The 20,214-nt window shown below is 34.7% G+C and overlaps 1 protein-coding gene across 5 annotated transcripts; it reads right to left on the bottom strand.

Moving 5' to 3' along the window:
- Positions 1–8,750: 8,750 nt before the first annotated feature.
- LOC141597004 (uncharacterized) lies at positions 8,751–17,722 on the bottom strand. 5 transcript variants are annotated; one of them, XM_074417292.1, is made up of 17 exons: positions 17,483–17,722; positions 16,060–16,190; positions 15,774–15,846; positions 12,463–12,584; positions 12,322–12,381; positions 11,933–12,052; positions 11,702–11,821; positions 11,370–11,511; positions 11,026–11,196; positions 10,768–10,920; positions 10,569–10,675; positions 10,325–10,412; positions 10,066–10,207; positions 9,813–9,966; positions 9,573–9,689; positions 9,287–9,410; positions 8,751–9,198 (listed from the first exon to the last, which is right to left on the bottom strand). In XM_074417292.1, exons 2-17 carry the CDS (start codon positions 16,161–16,163, stop codon positions 8,929–8,931), a joined length of 2,067 nt encoding a protein of 688 aa, XP_074273393.1. In that variant the 5' UTR covers positions 16,164–16,190; positions 17,483–17,722; the 3' UTR covers positions 8,751–8,928. The 5 variants fall into 5 exon arrangements, with proteins under 5 accessions (XP_074273393.1, XP_074273392.1, XP_074273395.1 ...); XM_074417291.1 differs by having other exon boundaries at positions 9,813–10,207; positions 17,483–17,688; XM_074417294.1 differs by lacking the exons at positions 16,060–16,190; positions 17,483–17,722 and having other exon boundaries at positions 11,933–12,038.
- Positions 17,723–20,214: the final 2,492 nt, after the last annotated feature.

Below are 20,214 nucleotides of genomic sequence, written 5' to 3'. Positions count from 1 at the left end.
TCAATAACATAAATTTCTTTAGGAATTGTACCTTTTGGAGTAATGAGTCCTTCCCTTATATTTCGCAAATACATAGGGCAATTCCTAAGCCAATGTCCCATGCCATAGCAATAATGGCACTCATCATTAACTTGCTTGAAGTTTTTGATTTTCTTTCCTTTCTTCTTGAACCTATTGCCCTTTGTAGCAAGAACTTGATTGCTAGAGCTCCCACTAGCTTTGGCATCTTTGTCTTCCAGAGACAAAGACCCTATAGATTGCATGAGGTAGTCTTCCCGAGACGGACTCACACGAGGTCTAGTAGTAGTGGGTGGTTTAGAAGTGGTGATGAAATTAAGGTTTCCATCCGAACCCATCCCGAAATGAAGTTCTCTAGTTGTATCGAAATTGTTGTTGGAGCATACGTCGTCAAGAACATGGTGATATGACTCAATAGTAATGGGTGCGGTAGCATTTGATGGATTCATTGCACTACAAATATGGAGGAAAGGAAATATTAACATTTGTCCTTTTAAATCATACTTGCAAATTTAACAAGATATGAGCATTCATATAGTGACCTCTACCCAACTATAATAAATGATTCCAAGACCCAAATTCATATCGACTTAGGCACGGTAGGGCCGATTCATCCTTTATCAATATAACTCGGTGGATTAACGTTTAATCGATTCTACTTTTAGAACTCTTGGTCGATAATATTACATTAACATTTATCTTTAGCCCAAAACACATTCGACAAGGGCACGGTAGGGCCGATACATCCCTTATCAAAAACTTTTGTTGAGTTCAATCCAAATTTCGAATAAATGTGTCCATGATCCAAATCCATATCAACTTGGGCACGGTAGGGCCGATACATCCCTTATCAACATGAATTCGGTGGATTTAACATTCTCACCCACTTCCCCTACGTAACAAGGTTTGTACCCCGGTAGGGCCGAGTGCACTCCCTCGCGAAATAGGTTTTCATGGTTTCTACTATTTGGTAAGGCTATATCTCAATTAATTGTTTTAGCGAGAGGTCATGTCAATTTATTATCTATCACGTTTTAAGTGAACTAAAGCGGTGAACTACGATAATTCTAATTGACACGGTCGATAAACTCGATAAAAAGGATGCATGTTTTAGTTACGGCGATTTAGCGATGCATGTGACATAAAATAAAATGCAAGCATAAAGATAAATAAATCCTAGTATGGCCTTTCCTAAAATAGAAAAACTATTAATCTATTACATATTCGGAAACCAACTCCATTGGTCCCTTGAACTTCAGTTGTGGCACGCATCTCGAGGTAACACCGTCTTTATGTATCGCCATTCTTGAAGTAATCCGTCTTTATGAACTCCTAATGAATAAAATTACATAATAAATTACATAATTTCCTATTATACATTTGTAACTAAAATAAAATAAATCTATTAAATATTACAAAACGGTGATACGAGATCACAATAAAATTACAACCGAATCGATATTCCCATACATTTCGGAAATACCAATTAAAATCTAAGGCCATACTAAGTAAAATTACATAATTCAAAATTACATAAATTAAAATTATGACAATCATAAATAAAAATGCAGCATTATAATATGTATGAACATGCTCAATTTTTATGCTAAATCGCCTTTAAATTGCCAATATCGTATATTACTCGGTTTTTACTGACGGCGCGATTTCAACATTTTATAATCACAAATATGCATAAACTCATATTTATGCACTAGTTAATTACCCTAACCACTTAGGACTCAAAATATAGTCTTCACTAGTAATTTGACCATAATTAACTTTTATTTACAAATTTGTTCATAAATGGACCAAAATTACAAAAATAAGCTATTTAACTTCAAATAAATCACAAAATTTCAAATAAATTCAAAATTTGAAATTTAAAATTCATGAACATTCTGGAAAAATCCATGACACTCATAATGTTCAAAATCTTAGGTTAAAAATTTCGAAAATTTTCCGGAAAAACAATGTTGCGGTTTATCGATATTTAATAAAATAATCATAAAAACATGGAAAAAAAAAAATATTTTCATTAACTTTTCAATTTTAGATCTGAAAAATATAATAAAATGCAACATTAGACGTTTTTCCTAAGTCATAGATTATATTTTATTAATTTTCACTAATAAAGTCACTATTTATGTCATTTTTCTTCAAAAATTCATAAATCATGCTAAAAGACTTCTTTATAGCCAATTATTTTACACACTTCTTGTAAAATTGCATGTGACAACATATAAATTTTCTATGACCAGATTCGAAATTTAACTCATATTAACCTATTTTTCTCTTAAATCCGAATTTAATAATGAAAAATTCATTTTTTGAGCATAACAAGTGCAAAAATTATGAAAATTTACAGGTTATCTCAAAATAATATATGTAACAACATATCCAAAAACCAAGTGAAAATTCGAAGTATAGCTAATTTTCGACCAAAAATGACATTTTTACTCATAAAATCACATTTAAATGTCATTATTATTAAATATGAACAATAAAAATCCGAAAAATTAACCAAAAATCCTAAAACACTTTAGGACCAGAAATATTAACATGCATGTAATTATTTCGTGATATATCATAATAACACAAATTTTACAAGTTTTATTTCGTTATTCATATAACTCGGAAAAACTTTTAACCAATTTGCATGCAAACAACCGTGGCTCATGATACCGATTGAAGGAAATGTAGATCTTTATACATTTTAACATAATCTTATATGTCTAAATAATTTGTCATAAATTAATAAAGGTCTTATGCATGCAAACATTAAATAAAGAGATGAAAAGAAATGTCCTTACATTCAAGATTTCGGCTATTTGGGCACAAGAGAGATCACCTTTCTCTACTTGTTCTTGAGCTTATTCCAATGGAAGAACAAAGATCTAAGAGTAAGATCTCTCCCTAAATATAATACCCAAGGCTCCTCTTAATTTAATTAATATTACAAAACTAGTATAATATTAATTATAGTAGAAAATTGAACCAAAAATAATTATAAACACTTAAGTATTTTCGGTTTTGTAGAGAGATAAAGAGAGGATTTTATTTCTCTAGAAACTTATGTTTTTGGAGTAGTGAATGAATTAGAAAATAATACACTAGCTTTTAGTATATTACTTAGTAAAATTATAAGGAAAAACAATGATATTTTGTCTTCCCCAAAACCGTGTAAGAGGAGGCCTTATTGGGGAGCCAATGCATGAATAATTTGTTCTTCACAAGAAATAATAGGTATGCAAGGCTAGGGTTGCTTTTTCATCATCATGTTTTATCAATTAAATAAAACAATTAACTAGCTTAATCTCCCCAATTATTTCGGCACTTAACATAATATGGATCCCATATTATTTTTGTCAATTGTCTATATGTTACATGTTACATGTCACATATATATGTTATGTATTTTTAACATATTAAAAACAACGTATTAATAAAATACGTCACATACAAAATCGACTTGGTAATATCATAATTACTTGTGCCAAAATATTTTACCAATTTATAAATCACAACTGATTGTATTTATAACAATTCATTCAATTTAATTGTTACATTAAACAATTATTTCATCCGAGTAATGATACAATTCAATTACTCAGACCGTATCTTATTAAATCATATTTCAATATGATACGTAAATTTTACTTCCAAAATCGTCCGTCAATTTTCAAGTAATTTAATTAACTCGTAACATTATACGATTAATTAAATAATCAACTAAGAGGGTTGCCCTTTAGGTATGACCTAGGGGGTCAACTGATCACCACCGTCACACGACAGTAATGTCAAACTCTAGTAAGCCAATCATTACCGATATATGTTGACCATTGTGATAATAATATTACTTCCCAATTGTATTCATTTTAATGAGACTTAAACATGTGATCATCATGATCAGCAGTCGTGATCGCATTATTGTCGGAGGACACATATTCCAACATGTTCAACGTGTTCTTTGTTCTTGCCTTATACAAAGGAATCGTTTTATTCTACAGAGATTTTGTGTAACCCAAAGACTAGTAGGGTCGAAATACTCTAAGAAAAGCGCGTTTAGCGTGATTCGATTGGGTGTATTAAACCGTCCTATATTATTTTTGTTTTTGTTTTTTAGTGCCTTGGTTTCTATTAGTTACATACTTGTAATCTTTTAAATACAAAAACTACAACAATAAGTCTGGTAAACCTATGGTTTGATTGTAATATTTTAGGGGGCGTTTGATATTGGAAAGGGAAAGAGAATGAGATTAAGAAAGGAAAATAAGGGGTAAGGTATAGAATTCCCTTGAATTAAACTTGTTGTTTGGTTATGATTATGTAAGGGAATGATTTATCCCCTTATTCTCTTTGTGGTTGTTTGGTTGTTAAAGAAAGGAATTAATCTAATATTACGTTTTTTCTTCTAAACAGTTTTTTTTTTTTTTTCATACGTTTTTTTTGTTACGATTTCCCAATTATTTTTTTCTGGCCATTTTTTTTCTACCCTTTTTTTGTGATTTTTTTTTTCTTTTTTTCAAGTAAACATATGTTTTTTAACACAACTTTTTTTCGAGATAACTTTATTCATCAACGCAAAATATTACTTCTTGTCCAAAACACGAAATATTGTTCCACATAACAACCATAAAAAAGTTCAAAAGCAAAAAAAAAAGATTACAAGTTCAACCTTACTAGTTTTTCATAGACTCCAACATCGACATTATTTTAAGCCAAAAGACTTTTAACATATACGCATTTTAATTCATCAGGACACTTGAAGAAAATCATGAGCTTATTTGGTTGGGCCGTCAAGTCGGAGCTACTTCCAAAGCTTCTTGCGGAGTAAGACCTTCCAAAGCAAGTAGTACATCTAACACTTTTTCACCCTTCTCGCTTATTTCTTGCTCACGTTCGACAGCACGTTGCTCACGTTCATCAGCTCGGGACATCACATTAGCCATGGTAGACAGATGAACATTCATGTTTTTCATAAAACCGTGTAAAGAATCTAACTCAGAATTGCTAGAACTTCCAGATTCTTTCTTACAAAAAGGGAGAGGGGACAAGGTGGGACACCCCCCATGTGCTTCCCACTCACCTCTCCATAGACATTTTATGAGAGGAAACGGTATCCGTTACAAGTTTGTGACGGATATCGCCCGTTTTTAATGAGATTTTGTGTTATATAATATAAGAGGATGAATCTATTGTGTCTCAAAAAGTGTAAACCACCTATATTGAAACTGGGCAATCATACTGCAAGAGCACAAAATTTTAATATGCGGCCATTGTAAGTGAATTATTTAATTATCACTTGCATGTTCATAGGTCAATCCAGACGGCTAAACGTGGCAATATAATGTTCCACTGAAAATTGAGAGCTAATATACTTTAGGGCATGAGACGTAGGAATATTTGAAGTAAAAAATTGAACAATAAGAACCCTAAATTAGAAAAATTGAACAATAAGAACCCTAAATAAGAATAATTGAACAATAAAAATCCTAAATTAAACATGAAATACATACAAAATCAAAGATTAAAAATAAAAAACGAAATATAAAAGGATGAATTTTGTAGAGAGAAAAGAGGACAAACATTCAAGATATGAGGGAGAAGAGGCGCGGTGAGGAGGGCGGCGAGGGCGGTGAAGCGGCGGCGGCAGCGAGAAACAGCGACGCGAGCGCGTTGAGGTTGACAAAGCGACGTTGGGTTTTTTGTTTTTTTTTTAAAGGTTACGTCATTTTGTTTTTTTTGGTGAAGGGAGAAAAAAAGATGGGTAAGGAAGGGAATGAAAATCTAAACCTTGGGGTGAGTGGTATCGATTTAGAATTATTAGGAGGTTTGTTAATAGGATAAATGAGTAAAGGGTATCATTAATTTGCTTAACCAAACAATAGCAAAGGGAATCATCACTCCCTATTCTCTTACCCTTTCCTAATTACCCCCAACCAAACGCCCCCTTAGTGCCTTGAGAAAAGTCGTCTTTGTGCTCATTTGATGAAGTTTAGGCAAAGTCAAATAAGGAGCCCAGGTCAATGAAGGTCAACGAAGGGGTAGTCAAGGGAAGTCAATTAGGATTTAATAAAGCCCAAATCAAGGAGAACTCAACGCACAAAAGGGCGAAGTAAAGTCAAGGAGGTGTTGGAATAATCTCCCAAAAACTCCAAACAATTAAATATTGAATAAAGTGTGTTGATGTTTCAAATGGAAATACGTAAATGGATTATGTTTTTCGAAGAGGAAACATATAATGTAAAAGAGTTATGTAATTGTTTTAATTAAAAAAATTAATAACTTATTAGATGTTTTGATATTATCTTAGTATAAAAAGCTATTGGTGGTAATAGTTTTATACACACAAAATATAGTGACAAATTAAATTATATTGGTGAAAATACTTCTTGTTCTAAAGAGAGAAAAGAGACTGTTCAACATCCATTACAAATAATAAGACTGAGGCAAAGTTTGAGAGAAAGTGACAATACTAGTGTGAGTGATTGTACTTACGAACTTTGTAATATCTTATTAAGTGAATTAATTTGTCGAGAGAGCCGTGATTTTTCCCTTAGTTGAGAAGGGTTTCCACGTGATAAATTGTGGTGTCATTTTAATTTGTTCTTACTTACGTTGGTTGTGTGTTCCTTCGTAGTATCGTTGTTGGGTGAGATTCTTCTCGCACCGGGTTTACTGAGGACGCTTCCCAATGCAAGTGGTATCGTGAGCCGAAGGTTACTCAGTATCTTTGGGAGGTGTGGGAGATTCCGATTTAGGGAGGAATTTATTTATCGTAAGTGAGATGGCAGAGAAATTTCATGTTCCGTTATTTGATGGGAAGATGAATTTTATGGTGTGGAAAAGCACGATTGAAGACTTGCTAGTCCAATCGAGTCTTGATGAGGCTTTGGAATTGACTAAGCCATTAGAGATAAGTGAGGCTAATTGGGAGTCAAAGAAAAAGAAAGCTGTGAGTATGATAAGGTTGGCGGTAGCACCGGAGATTAAGTATAATCTTTTGGGCGAAAAGGAGCCGAGGGCCTTGGTAGAAAAGTTACAAGGCATGTATGCGTCAAAGTCGCTCACCAACCGACTATGTTTGCGATGGGAGTTGTATCAACTCAAAATGGAGGAGGGTGATGCAAATTTGCAAGACCACATAAATAAATTCAACCAGTTAGTGTGTCAACTCTTGAATGCCGATGAGAAGATAACGGATCAAGAGCAAACTCTCTTGTTATTAGCTTCATTGCCGAAAAGTTTTAGACCCATTGTTATGACGATGCTCGTGGGTAAAGAGAAAATTTCTTTGGATGAAGCAATAACAGTGGTGAGAGAAAATGAGAGGATGATGGCGAAAATCATCAAGTGATGGGGCACTAGTGGCAGATGGTTGTGAAAGAGGGAGAGGATCACATAGACATGGAAATGGACAAAGAAGTAGATCGAAGTCGCGCGTGAAGGACATAGATAGTATGGAGTGCTACTATTGTCATGAGAAAGATCATATTCAACGAAATTGTCCAATAATGAAGGAAGACTTGAAAAGTGTGAAGTCTTTAAGAGAAAAGTTGGGCAAGGCTAAGGTTGATGATGTAGGTGATTCTTCCAATATGGTGTGTGGTAATAGTAGTGATGAAGATGTATTCTTGACTACTCAAGATGAGGTGGAATGTCAAGAAAAATGGGTGATGGATTCGGGTGCCTCTGTGCATGTGTGTAAAGACCAAGGGTCATTTGATACTTTGCAAAATAATGGAGACTTTGGGCATGTCAAAGGGAGTGACGGCCTCAAATTAAAAGTTGAGGGCGTAGGGAGTGTGAGAATAAAACTCCATAGTGGCACCATAAAAACTTTAAAAAATGTGAGGTATGTCCCTAAAGCTTGTTCCAACATTATTTCTTTAGGTGTGTTGACGACTCAAGGAAACCGATATGTTGGTAATGGTAAGTGGTGCAAAGTATATCGTGGAAGAAGCTTGGTAATGCAAGGGGTGAAAACGAAAAACGATATTTGCTATGTGGATGGGCATAGCTTGAAAAGGAAGGCCGACGTAAAGAAGGAAGGCCGACGTAAAGAAGAAAGTCCGGTTTTCCGAGATAGTTGAGGTGTTTGAAGCTTTTGGTCGAGGGAGGAAATTGTTGGAATAATCTCCCAAAAACTCCAAACAATTAAATGTTGAATAAAGTGTGTTTATGTTTTAAATGGAAATACGTAAATGGATTACGTTTTTGGAAGAGGAAACATATAATGTAAAAGAGTTATGTAATTGTTTTAATTAAAACAATTAATAACTTATTAGATGTTTTGATATTATCTTAGTATAAAAAGCTATTGGTGGTAATAGTTTTATACACACAAAATATAGTGACAAATTAAATTATATTGGTGAAAATACTTCTTGTTCTAAAGAGAGAAAAGAGACTGTTCAACATCCATTACAAATAATAAGAGTGAGGCAAAGTTTGAGAGAAAGTGACAATACTAGTGTGAGTGATTGTACTTACGAACTTTGTAATATCTTATTAAGTGAATTAATTTGTCGAGAGAGCCGTGGTTTTTCCCTTAGTTGAGAAGGGTTTCCACGTGATAAATTGTGGTGTCATTTTTATTTGTCCTTACTTACGTTCGTTGTGTGTATTCATTCGTAGTATCGTTGTTGGGTGAGATTCTTCTCGCACCGGTTTACTGGGACGCTTCCCAACAGAGGAAGCAAAATCTTGTCGAGGAAAAAGAATTTCTAATGTGTGCTTAAAAAAATCACTGAATTGATAACCTAACTTCTAAGTAATTTGTAATTTGTGTATATACATAGTGAGGGTATATGTGTATCAGTGTGTGTAACCAAGTACGGAATAATAAACTAATTGCAGGAGACACCTTCCACCAATGCTCCTGTAAGATGTAAGTGTGTATAAACCAATTTATGTATAAAAATCATCTAGGGAGTCGTTGGCGTCAACAGCGGGACTTTCAAGACGAATGTAATCGTACAGTATTCCTTTCCAGGGGGACGAACCCGTAGCTTGAGTTAAAAAGATGGTGTTATTTCCCTCCACAAACTTGGTGGCCGGTATGCTGACGTTGAATAGCCAGTATAGCCCATGTACACCATGTCTAGCTATAGTGTTGTCAAACCCTATTAGTCCACTTGAAAATAATGGTGGATCTTCGTGTCTATCGTTAACTCTAACCTGTAATGATGCCATACAACAGTCTGAACTATAATGGGATCAACATAACATAAGAAGATGGACTAGCTTCATGTAGATAGATAGATACCTGTAAGTCTGAACTAGTAGCAGATGCAAGCGCTATTCTCAAGTAATATGTACCATTCGGATTAGTGCTGTCAAGTTGAAACTTTATCTGCCATGTAGTTCCTTCATATGAGTTGTTTACCTTCCTGCAAAGTCGACACAAGTTAAGAGTGTGGTCATTGCAAGATAATGCATAAACTATGATTCATCGATCAGGGGAAATATTTTCATAGAATCACAAGCTAAGTGGGAAACACACTGATGATTTAAAACAATCATGTAACAATATGTAGCTATCTAAGTCTCACCTTTGAACTTGAGCAAAGAACCAATCCGTCTCGTAGTTGCTAGTGTTGACATTATAAACTAAATCTTCATCAGGATATAAATCTGTGTATCTGTCCCATAAACCATATTGCCGAAACCTATCAAAAGAGAACCAACCAGATGTATTAGTTCTTTCGCTAGATTACGATAATTTGGCAAAGGAGAAGGCTTTCTGAACTAACTTAGGCAACTGTATTTTGAAATGGATTGTGAAAACTAACCTGTAATGAGAAACATAGAGCTTATTGACCAAATTAGGGTCAGGATCAGGAATGAAGAACTCAGCAGCAGAGCGGTCAGGTATGCCGATCTCCCATAAAATAGGTCCATCCCTTGGAGGTTCATACACAAGCTCACCCAAATCACAAGCGTGCCCTGCTCCCCAATTTAAGATAATATTCATAAATAAATAATAAAACCCAAAGTTATCAGTCACATGAACAAGTCCAACCAGAAGAAGGCGTCTAATAAAACCTGCAGTTATATTAAGGGTGTCGTTGTATTTATAATCTCCGATAAAACCCGGTACCCAGGCATACAAACTATAGTTTCCTGGGTGTATGTTATCAATGGTGAAATGGCCTTTGTCATCTGTTCTTGTCCAGAATTGATATCCCTGAAAGAGAACATCTGAAGTTAATCGAGCATCTATCTAACCTGAATATCTATCTGGAATTTTCTGCCTAACGAGAGTGGAAGAATGGAAACCAGTAAACAACACGACATAAAATACCTTGCTTTCCCTTTGCCAAGATCCAACTTCTCCTGGTGCAGCAAGTCCTATATATGCTGCACTGGCTGATGAATTTTTCTTTAGGAAACTGTAAGTTTGAATTGATCAGAAAGCACATTATGTTGACCGGCCTCATCTCAAGTAGAATGCTTGGAGATGAATTAGGCATGGAATGAACCCTCAAAATAATGAATCAAATTGCAGTCCCTACTAATTTGAGCACACAGAATAAAGAGATGCCAACCTATCATGAATGAGTAAGAAACCGTTTGCACTGCCACGCTCATCAGATGATGGGAAATCGTCTGAAGTTGCAAAGCTGTACGGCCATTGTTTAGCTTCAACGCTGGCCTGCAATTACCATTAACAATTATTTTTCAAATGTCTAATTTTACGTGCAAGGCAATTCCTGAAATTAAGTAAATATATTATTGCCGACAAACCTGTTCTTTTGCGTCCTCCCATAGCTGGCTCGTATCATTATCTATTCTAGAATTAGCATATACAAAAAGTGGGCCTAGAACCTTCTTCCATGGCTCCCCATCCTCAAAATTCGCCATTAGTTCCTTTCCGGAGTAATGAGTACTTAGGAGTACCTAAAACTCCCCACATCTCTCATGTTAAAGCTTATAAGGATATACTATCAATCATCAGTTTGAGCTAACATACAGAAATGTTCATATCCTTAGACCATAACTTACCGAGAGAGATGTTGGGCCAACATGTGATGTGAGGTACTGTTTGGTTGGTCCAGCAGACCGGAACTCATTGCTAGGAGTGATTTGCCACAAGCCAGTGGGTGGATCATTGCATATCCACCCGTGCACTCGAATATCTTTAGCTTCACCTGAGTATTGGTATTTGTCATCAACCTACATGTATACGGAGTATCAGTAACATCCATCAAACTTTACTCTGCAAATCAAAGCATCCTGGTTAATATGGAGGGCGTGGGAGTTGTGAAGATAACAATGCGCGTAAAGAACACATTTCCCAGAAAAAAACAACTTAAGCAGAAAAGAAAAGCGAACAAAAAATAAGTTACCTCCCCTTTGAATTCGGGCTCAATTGGGTTAGTGAGTAAAACAGCTTCAGGGTAGGCTAGTTCTTGGCTCCTATTGGACGACCGATCATCAGGCAGAGGCATTTGTCTTTGCCTTTCATCTGCCATGGCCATGTAGTTGAACCTGCCATATCCAGATACCAATGTCTCACAATGTTGGTCACATAGTGCAGTAAAACCAGCAAGTATCAACCATTTTCCTTCATTTACCCTTTGTTTTTACTTCAGCATATTCACCTCAGTCCAAATTTCACAAGTATAGCAATTGGGACTCAAAGACATGATAATCTTATGATGTAATGTAAGTAACTTACCATATTTTGTTAAGCTTAAAAGCAAGGCGAGTGTTAGCGAGAGTGAAGCCAGGAAAATCTGTAGGCCGATCATAAATGGCGTAGGTATAGAAGCCAGAAGAATTCCGGAGCATAATGAACCTATATGCAGAACCGATTACCATTGAGCAATACCGTACTTAAAATGTTAAAAGAGTCCATAACATACATAAATACAAAGCAGCAAAGTTGATATTGTTTAAAAGGTTTCACCTTTTGTCAATATTGATAGGAGGAAGCTTGGCAGAGAGAGACGAGTTCCATGTTCGTGTAAACGAAACCTCTACTTGCTCATCTGTTTCAACTATGACCTTAAAATCTGTACAATCAAGCCTACAAACGAATTGAAGACCTCAACTTACAACTTGATAGGATTAAAATGCTAACAATACAACATTCATGGGTTAACACTGTCGCAAAGATGTAAAGCCCAATATATTATGACAGAAAACCAAATTTGTTACTCGAAATTTTTGGAATTTGGGTCAACACCCGTAACAACTATGAATAGTACTGCCTTCAACCCATTTATATTGTCCTTTTCACGTACAAACGGGTTTTTAAAAGGTTGTTTTACGCATTAATATGAAAAATGAAAATACCTATCAAGATTGCCCTTTTTCCTGGTAACTCCGGTTCCTTGCCAGACAACATCCCAGTAACTGTAAATTATGCACAACATATAGTTGGACGAAACAATTATTACTCTTAGGAAAAAAGAAAAAGAGAAGTAGTTTAGGTACCCGCGATTGGATTCATCATTGAGCTCTTCCAGCAAATTAGCAATGCCATTATATGTAATTTTAGTGACACTTCCTTCTGGTTTCAATATTGTCACTTGGACTATGCCGTTGTCCAAAACTACCTGCCACATTTCATTTTTCAAATTAGGCCAAGTATTCAGTACCGAGAGTATATAACAACCAAATGAGCTTTCAATTTCACCCTCGCTGACCTCGGGATCGTTTCAAACTTTGACCGAATCGATTCTGAGAGCTTATCGACTATTTTTTTGTTGGTGCAAGAGGGCTTATAGACTATATTGTGCTTCTTTAAGCCCCTAAGGAAACAATTGACCAGGAGGTCCAACTGTCGAAGCCGGACAAGGTACTAATCAAGTGAAAAGGATAGCCCCTTAGTTGAACGACTTCTCAATCTTACTTTGTCGATAATTAAGGTTTTTTCAATTCTTTTAAGAAAAAAACCTTGTTATTTTATTATTTATCAAGTAATTTTTTCTTGAATTATTCCAAAATAAAAAGGTAGGATAATTTGGATGAAAGGAGTTTAAACCGTCATACAAATAACCAAATATTATTGTAAATCACCTCCTATTATACAAATAAAGTCTTGCGATTTTTCTTATAATTATTTTTTTTACTCTGTATTAGTTATTTGGATACGTTCACAATTATTCAATATGTTAGACAAATATTATAATTATTTTTTACTCTGTATTAGTTATTTGGATAATTCACAATTCTTTAATATGTTAGACAAATATTTTTACTTACGGAATACTCGTACTTGGGAATATATATACATAAACATTCATACTTAGAGGTTACAACTTTACAAGTACTCTCAAATAGGGCCACTTGTAAGTTGGAACAATAGATATTGAATTACTATACTACCGGCTAAGCGGCTACTATATATCTTAGCGTATTTTGTAAAATTGATTAGTTTAATTTTAAAAAAGTAATTTAATTTCCTCCATCTCAATTATTTGTTGTTCTATTTTATGTAAGGGTATCTCAGTCAATTATTATTCTTTTTATTTTAGGATTGCATTTAAGATAAGCTAACAAAACTTCTGAAATTTGATATATGCCGTTTGCTAGACTATTAATACTTGTGTAGAAGGTTTTATCCGCGTACTTAATCTCTCTCTAAGAATTTTTCTCCCCCATATCTCTAAAAACAAAAAACCCTAAATCTAATCCTCTTTGAGCCGCCGCCTCTGCCTTTCACCCTCAGTCCTACCATCTTCGTCTACTCTGGTCGCCGGAGATGGGGCCAACCCTTGGCCCATCTCCGGTGATTGATCACATCTCTCCGTTTCTTATCACTCCATTTTAGACCCCACTGTTCTCCTTTTCTCGGTTTTTGTTTGATCTGTCACCATCTTTGGTTTTGATGAAGGTTGTTTGCTCCGGTGGCCTTCCTGTGTCCCGATCGGTCTCCCTCCTTCCTTGGTCAGCCTTGCATGCAATCTCGGGGTGTGTTCCCACCCCTCGCCCCTTTCCCCACCCCCGTAAGGCTTTTATCCCCGATCCTTGTCTGTCCTGGTTTTTACATTTTGTTGTTGGGATGGGTTTATCCCGTCTTTTCCGAGTCTTGGTAGTTTATGTGGTTTCTCTTTGGATCGATATGGTGTTCCCCTTCCCCTCGCCTCCTCCCCCACCTATCGGGTTTTGGGATGGACATAATCCATCAGTTTCGAGTTGTGTGTTATGTGGTTCTGCTCTGTGGATCGATATGGTGTTCCCCTTCCCCTCGCCCCTTCCCCCACCTATCGGGTCCATTTTGGGCGTCTTTAATGTCTTTTGTTTGGGTCTTCGGGTTTTAGCTTGGTTGCATGTAAGGTTGCTTCTCAGGTCTGTGTTTTTGGGATTTCGTTTGGGTGTCTATGGTGGCTGTGTCTTTTGGTGTGGGCAGGCACTTCGTCAGCTGTGGTGGGTTTGATGGGTCTGCCGCTTTCTTTGAATAGTGTGGGTCTGTGTTGGTGTGGTATTACGTTGTGAGTGTGATCTGGGTAGGTCCTAGTTGGGTCGGACGTGGGTTTGGTTTGGTTGGACTCGGTGGTCTGCTTCTTTTCATCGTCCATGTTTTTTAGTCGTTTTTTGTTCTGTTTGTTGTACCTAATAATAATCTATCGTGAGAATAATGACGGGATGAGGTCGTGTCTGGTCTTTGTTGGATGCATCCTGGGTTGGTTCCCTATGGTGTTTATGGGCAGGCGCTTGGTTGAGGGGCTAGTTGTGTGTTGGTCTATTTGCTGGTACGGCTACTTTGGTTATTGTGCTTTGGTCTGTCAGGTTGGTTCTTCAAGATGTAGGAGATTTTTCTCCTTTAGAGGCAAGTCTGTTTGGCTTGTTTTCGCCTTTCCCTTTCTACGTCCTTGTGGCGTAAGTGCATCTTGTTCCCGTCACTTGTCAGAGCAAAGGTCTCTATGGTCTCTGGGAGTCTTGTGCCATGTAGATGCCATTCACGATGAAGTTCATGTCGAAGCTACCGCACCCCACCAACATGTTGCAGTTTCCCGACATCTCCTCTACCGTACTAGTTTACTAGGAAGTTGTAATTTTATTTTCAATAATGTTGTACGTATGTACGACTCTGTTTGTATGTAACTCTATCTTTACCGTTGCCAAAAAAAAAAAAAAAAAAGACTATTAATACTTACAGAATCTTAGTGATGTAGGGTGAGGTTTTAGCCTTTTAGGGTTAGTTTGGAATTTGGATTGAGTGGAAGGTATTGTTTAGGTTATTATCACCTTTAAATTTACTCATATTAGATTAAGTGATCCAAGACATATATTTTCTCTTTTACCTAATATACATCATCATCAATCTAATTATTAAGGAAAAATTTGGTAAAATTAGGTGATGAATCCGTAAAGATAACATACAAAGCCAAGGAAACTAAAATAGTTAATTTTGGACCATATGAAACATACACCCAATCTTGCTATAAACGGGTATATCCGTCTATTGTTATATAGGCAGAAAATACAACTGATAAGTGGTGATATTTTTTGCCCCTACCACCTCACTATTGTTTATCCTATTAAAAAGCGGTATTGTATTTGACTCACGCCTTTCATGGAAAATACCCCCACAAAAAGCTACCAAGAAAAGAAATAGATAATTATTCACTAATACATTCCCAAATGGAAATAGATAACTATCGACCAGGACTAAACATAATGATCTCAATAAAATTAAACAATGACTTTGCATGAAAAAAAAAAAAAAAAAAATTGACATATAATGAACCAATAAAAGTAAATTAAAATAAGGTAATGAATATAGGGTTTGTGAAAGTTACATAATTGTCTTCATACCGCAGTTGGACATTTGTAGTCGACGAGTGCAAATCCTTTGAGCTCTGATAACTTGTCCTATTATTCAAACAATACACAAACAAAAACTCTTTATGTTGTTAACAAGTGGGGTATTATTCAAACAATACACAAACGCATATACATGTAAAAAGTGGAGTATTTTAATTATAACTGTATTTAGCAATATACACATATCTCCGTGTTTATATAGCTTCCCGTGGTAGACGTACGACTGTCTGGAGTCAAAATTAGTACTGAAAATAAAATTACCTGTTTGTAGTTTGAATTGAGGAGACGATGGAATTAGCATTCAGATTTTGCATGAAAGCCAAAACCAAGATTACGACGCACAATTGCGCTCCTTTCATGATCATCAATATTCACCAGGATTCAAAAACACCCTGAGCAAAGATGAAGCGATTGCTCTTTTAAGTTTAATGGTATAGTATATATAAGCATGCAATGCTTTAACTATAACATGGAATTAATAGAATAAAATATGCATAATTGTTAATTAAGATATTGAGTAGTACACAATCTATTATGGTAACAATCAATTTTAGTTTGATTTCTTAACAAGTTAAAATGATCTACCCCATACAAAACAATATCGTATTCCTAATTAATATGATATGGAAATATATAATTCTCTTTTAGTTTACTCTCTAATTTATATTGGAATTTGACATTTAATTGTGTAACATAATTTCTGTAAGTTAAATTAAGTAAGTAACAACCCTTATATTATTATATGTTAAATGTGATTAAATTAAAAGGAGTTATAGAATGTATATACATAAAGAGTTATTTGAAGTTTAAAGTCAAGTAAGTTGTATAAGTAAGCTTATGTACAATTCATTGTATTGTGTAGTCTTATATTCTCATTGAGAGGTACAAGGTTTCGCCAAATGAAATCCTCCTCCACAATTATAAAAGTGCACTACTCCAATTTATATAAATGAATAATAATGTTGCTGACTTATGTGTTCACAATATTTCCGATGATGCATACCCAAATTTCTAACAATTTAAAACAAAATTTTCAGTAACTAGAGTCGGAGTATACTTAATACTTGATATGTATGAATTTCTTAATCGTAAATCGATAATTTTCAATGTTAGAAGTGTCATATAGGTTTTTGAACTTATAGTTATTTGTAGCAACAAAAGTAAACAAAGAGGCAAAAGACATTTGATAGGGAGTACATGAGAATTCCTTTGTAAAAAAAAAATATAAAAAGAGTTTGGTATCTATTGATTATTGAGGTGTGTCATTTAGTCATTTGTCAGCTAGTATATCTTTGTTGTTATTCCTCCAAACTTTGTCACATGACATGATATATATATTCAAATCATTACATTTGTGACTTATTAGCTCAAAGTTTAAGTCCTCATGTTTTTCATTTACACATTAATACGGGGAGTAATAATTTATTTGTACATTTTTGTTATCAAATTAAATTTAGTTAATGATAATTACGCTAAATGAGGCGAGTACAGCCTACCCAAATCTATCCCAACTAAATTTAATTTCATCGATAAATTGTAATTTAGGAGTACCAAATACAAGCAAGAAGAGAGACGGGCGCGCGTGAAGACAATGACAAATTTTAGTACACTTGATAGAAGGAAGATTGGTAGATGCATGGTAGAAGAAGAAACTAGAAAGAAATTAGCTAGCAAAATACCATACCTTACACCAATTAGTTGTTCAGAATAATGTGACAACCAAAAATTTCAAACAGCATCTTCGATTCCAGGCCACTTAGCTTGGATTTATATTGATCATCAACTTTGGCTGTCAATTCGAACCCGAGTTCAGTAAATGTTGTACACAAAACGTCATAAGAAAATGAGATAACGTCACTGGATAAGATGTATTTAATTTCGCCACCAACTACGTATGTTGCCAACCTTGGTGTTATATATATATATAAGAAATGAATATATATATATATATATATTATATAGGATGTTTATGTAGTAGGAGCGTTTAATTTGTTCAAGGCTTCAAGGAATGAAGTTAAGTTCCTTCACCTGGAATTAAAGCATTCTATAGGTCAGGTACCTAATCTTACTTTCTATCCTCTTCCCTTTTTTTTTTTTTGTTTCTCATTTCACATAGTTTAGTTATAGAGTTATATAGTTAATGTCCTACTGTAAATATATGCTTTACAAGATCGATTTCGGCCACCCTTGTTGTTTACTCTTACACTTTGCAACTTTTTACACAATCTCCATTCTTGTATATATGCAAATTCTTATACTCACGCCACTGGAAACTAACAAACCTTTATTTACGTGTGGTCCATTATGCCTTTGATTTTATCACAAACACAGTGACACATATATATGAACACATTACCATGTCATTTTTTTGAAGAAAAAATTTACCACTTTAATCACATCAAATATCGGTTTAGGGAGGTGGCTTATCATGAAATTACATGTTAGCCAGATCTAAAAGCTCCCTACAAAGTACTCCTTTCATTTTAATTACTTGTTTATCTGTTTACGTAACGAAATGAGTAGGATGAAAGTGAGAGTAACACCTTAAACATCTTATAGTGTTATAAGTTTTCACCCATGATTTACCTCTATAAATCTAAAACTAGTGTTACTCATCAATACATATGTCAGTATATATACTTCATTCGTCCTAATCATTTATTTACTTTAAATAAATAAAAATTTCTCACAAATAATAATAAGTAAGATAAACAAATAGACCTGGCGTGGAAAAATATTCTCTAATAATCATACAAAATTCCCTTTACATGACTAAATTTTTACAAGTTTGATGTGGCAACAATGAACGGACTCAACCTGTATCCAAACTGATCGACTAACTAGAACTTGACATCAAAATAAATTGGTCCAAAATCAACTTGTATTCTAGTTTATTAACTTGATAATTTCCGAATTTTTTTGAGTATATCTTATTACTACTTCGCCCCCTAAACTTGAATCCTGACTTTGTCACTGATCGGGGGTAGGGGGCGGTTAGTAACTCATGCTTGTGGTTGACATAAAAAGAACCAACCCACTTGAAATGTTTTCTGTTTCAAAGTTGGTAAGGACGAAGGATTTATTATTTGGTTACTCGTGAATTGATTTAGAAAAAAAGTAGAATGCTGTCCGTGAGAATCAGAGTAGTACATAGTTTTTTTTTTTTTTTTTTTTTTTTTTTTTTTTTTTTTTGGTAAGAAAACTAGGTTGATCCTCTGGTAGAGACCAACCTATCTCATCCTTTTCGAATGAGGAGGGTAAGTTGAAGCCACCTACTATCAAACCACTCGAAAGAGTTGGACATGAATGTCCAATCAAGCCATGAAGTCAAAGAACCTTGTTGGGCACGAAAGAATGTTTAATTATCACTTCATCGAAAAAATGAAGGTCTAATTTCACATCCTTGATAATACTAGAAATTTCCCACGGAATTTGCCAAGTACCTCGAATCGAGTTAATAACACATAAGTTATCACCCTCCACAATTAACTTTGAGATTCCTAAGTATTTAGCTGCTAAAATACCTTCTTTTAAAGCAAGTGCTTCCGCAACAAGGATACTATTGGATCCGCACTTTTTTGCTCCCAACAAAACGACTTTACCATTGTGATCTCTTAAAGAATATCTTAAAGCAGCTTTATTACCTTCTATTCTCGATCCGTCAAAATTTAGCTTTAGGAAACCGTTTGTAGGTTTTTCCCACCAAATCTCTTCCTTACTAGAATTGTTTCTAGCTGACACTTCTACCTCGGGATTGTTGAGATCCTTAAATCTAGTCACATTCCATGTCTTAGTGCATAGGTTATGTTTATATACTCACGGGTGCAAATACCATTTCTATATGTTGATTGTTGCTACTTATATACTCCCTCTAGACCTGTCAAACGGGACGGGTCAAATACGGGTCGGGTCGTACGGGCCATGGGTTGGGTTAGGGTCAGGATACGGGTTAAGAAATAATTTTTAACATCTTTTTTAATTGATTTTTTTAATTTAAAAAAAAAAAATTTAAAAAGTAAAATATATTTAAAATTATTATTTTAATCATATTCATCATATACAATAATTATATTGATATAATTATTAAAATAAAGTTTTTTAATAATTATTTAATTATTAAATATTATAAAAGTTATATAAAATTGACTTTTTGGTTGAATTTTTAATTTTAAGTAATAAAAAAAATAATTTTTTAACTATATTTTCAAATATAATATATAAATATTAATATTTTTAATAAAATTCATGATTTTCCCTTGACCCAACGGGTCGACCCGTTTGGGTCGGATCTCGACCCTAAAATAACGGGTCATTTCGGGTTCGGGTCAAGCGGGTAGAAAAAATCGGGTTTGTAACCCTAAAAAACGGGTCGGGCGCCTCGGGTTTTCGGGTCGAGTCGAGTTTTGACAAGTCTAA

Source organism: Silene latifolia, chromosome 8 (genome assembly GCF_048544455.1).
Source record: "Silene latifolia isolate original U9 population chromosome 8, ASM4854445v1, whole genome shotgun sequence".
NCBI lineage: Eukaryota > Viridiplantae > Streptophyta > Magnoliopsida > Caryophyllales > Caryophyllaceae > Silene > Silene latifolia.
The sequence above is the reverse complement of the archived record's forward strand: the minus strand, read 5'-3'. Positions and strand labels throughout refer to the sequence as shown.

Excerpts from the sequence above, each read along its gene's own strand:
- LOC141597004 (XM_074417291.1), bottom strand. The coding sequence starts at position 16,163 with ATGATCATGAAAGGAGCGCAATTGTGCGTCGTAATCTTGGTTTTGGCT. Across the intron at positions 10,921-11,025 it reads TTGGCCCAACATCTCTCTCG|GTACTCCTAAGTACTCATTA; the intron begins GTAAGTTATGGT and ends GGGGAGTTTTAG. Across the intron at positions 10,413-10,568 it reads TTCTTACTCATTCATGATAG|TTTCCTAAAGAAAAATTCAT; the intron begins GTTGGCATCTCT and ends TCAAACTTACAG.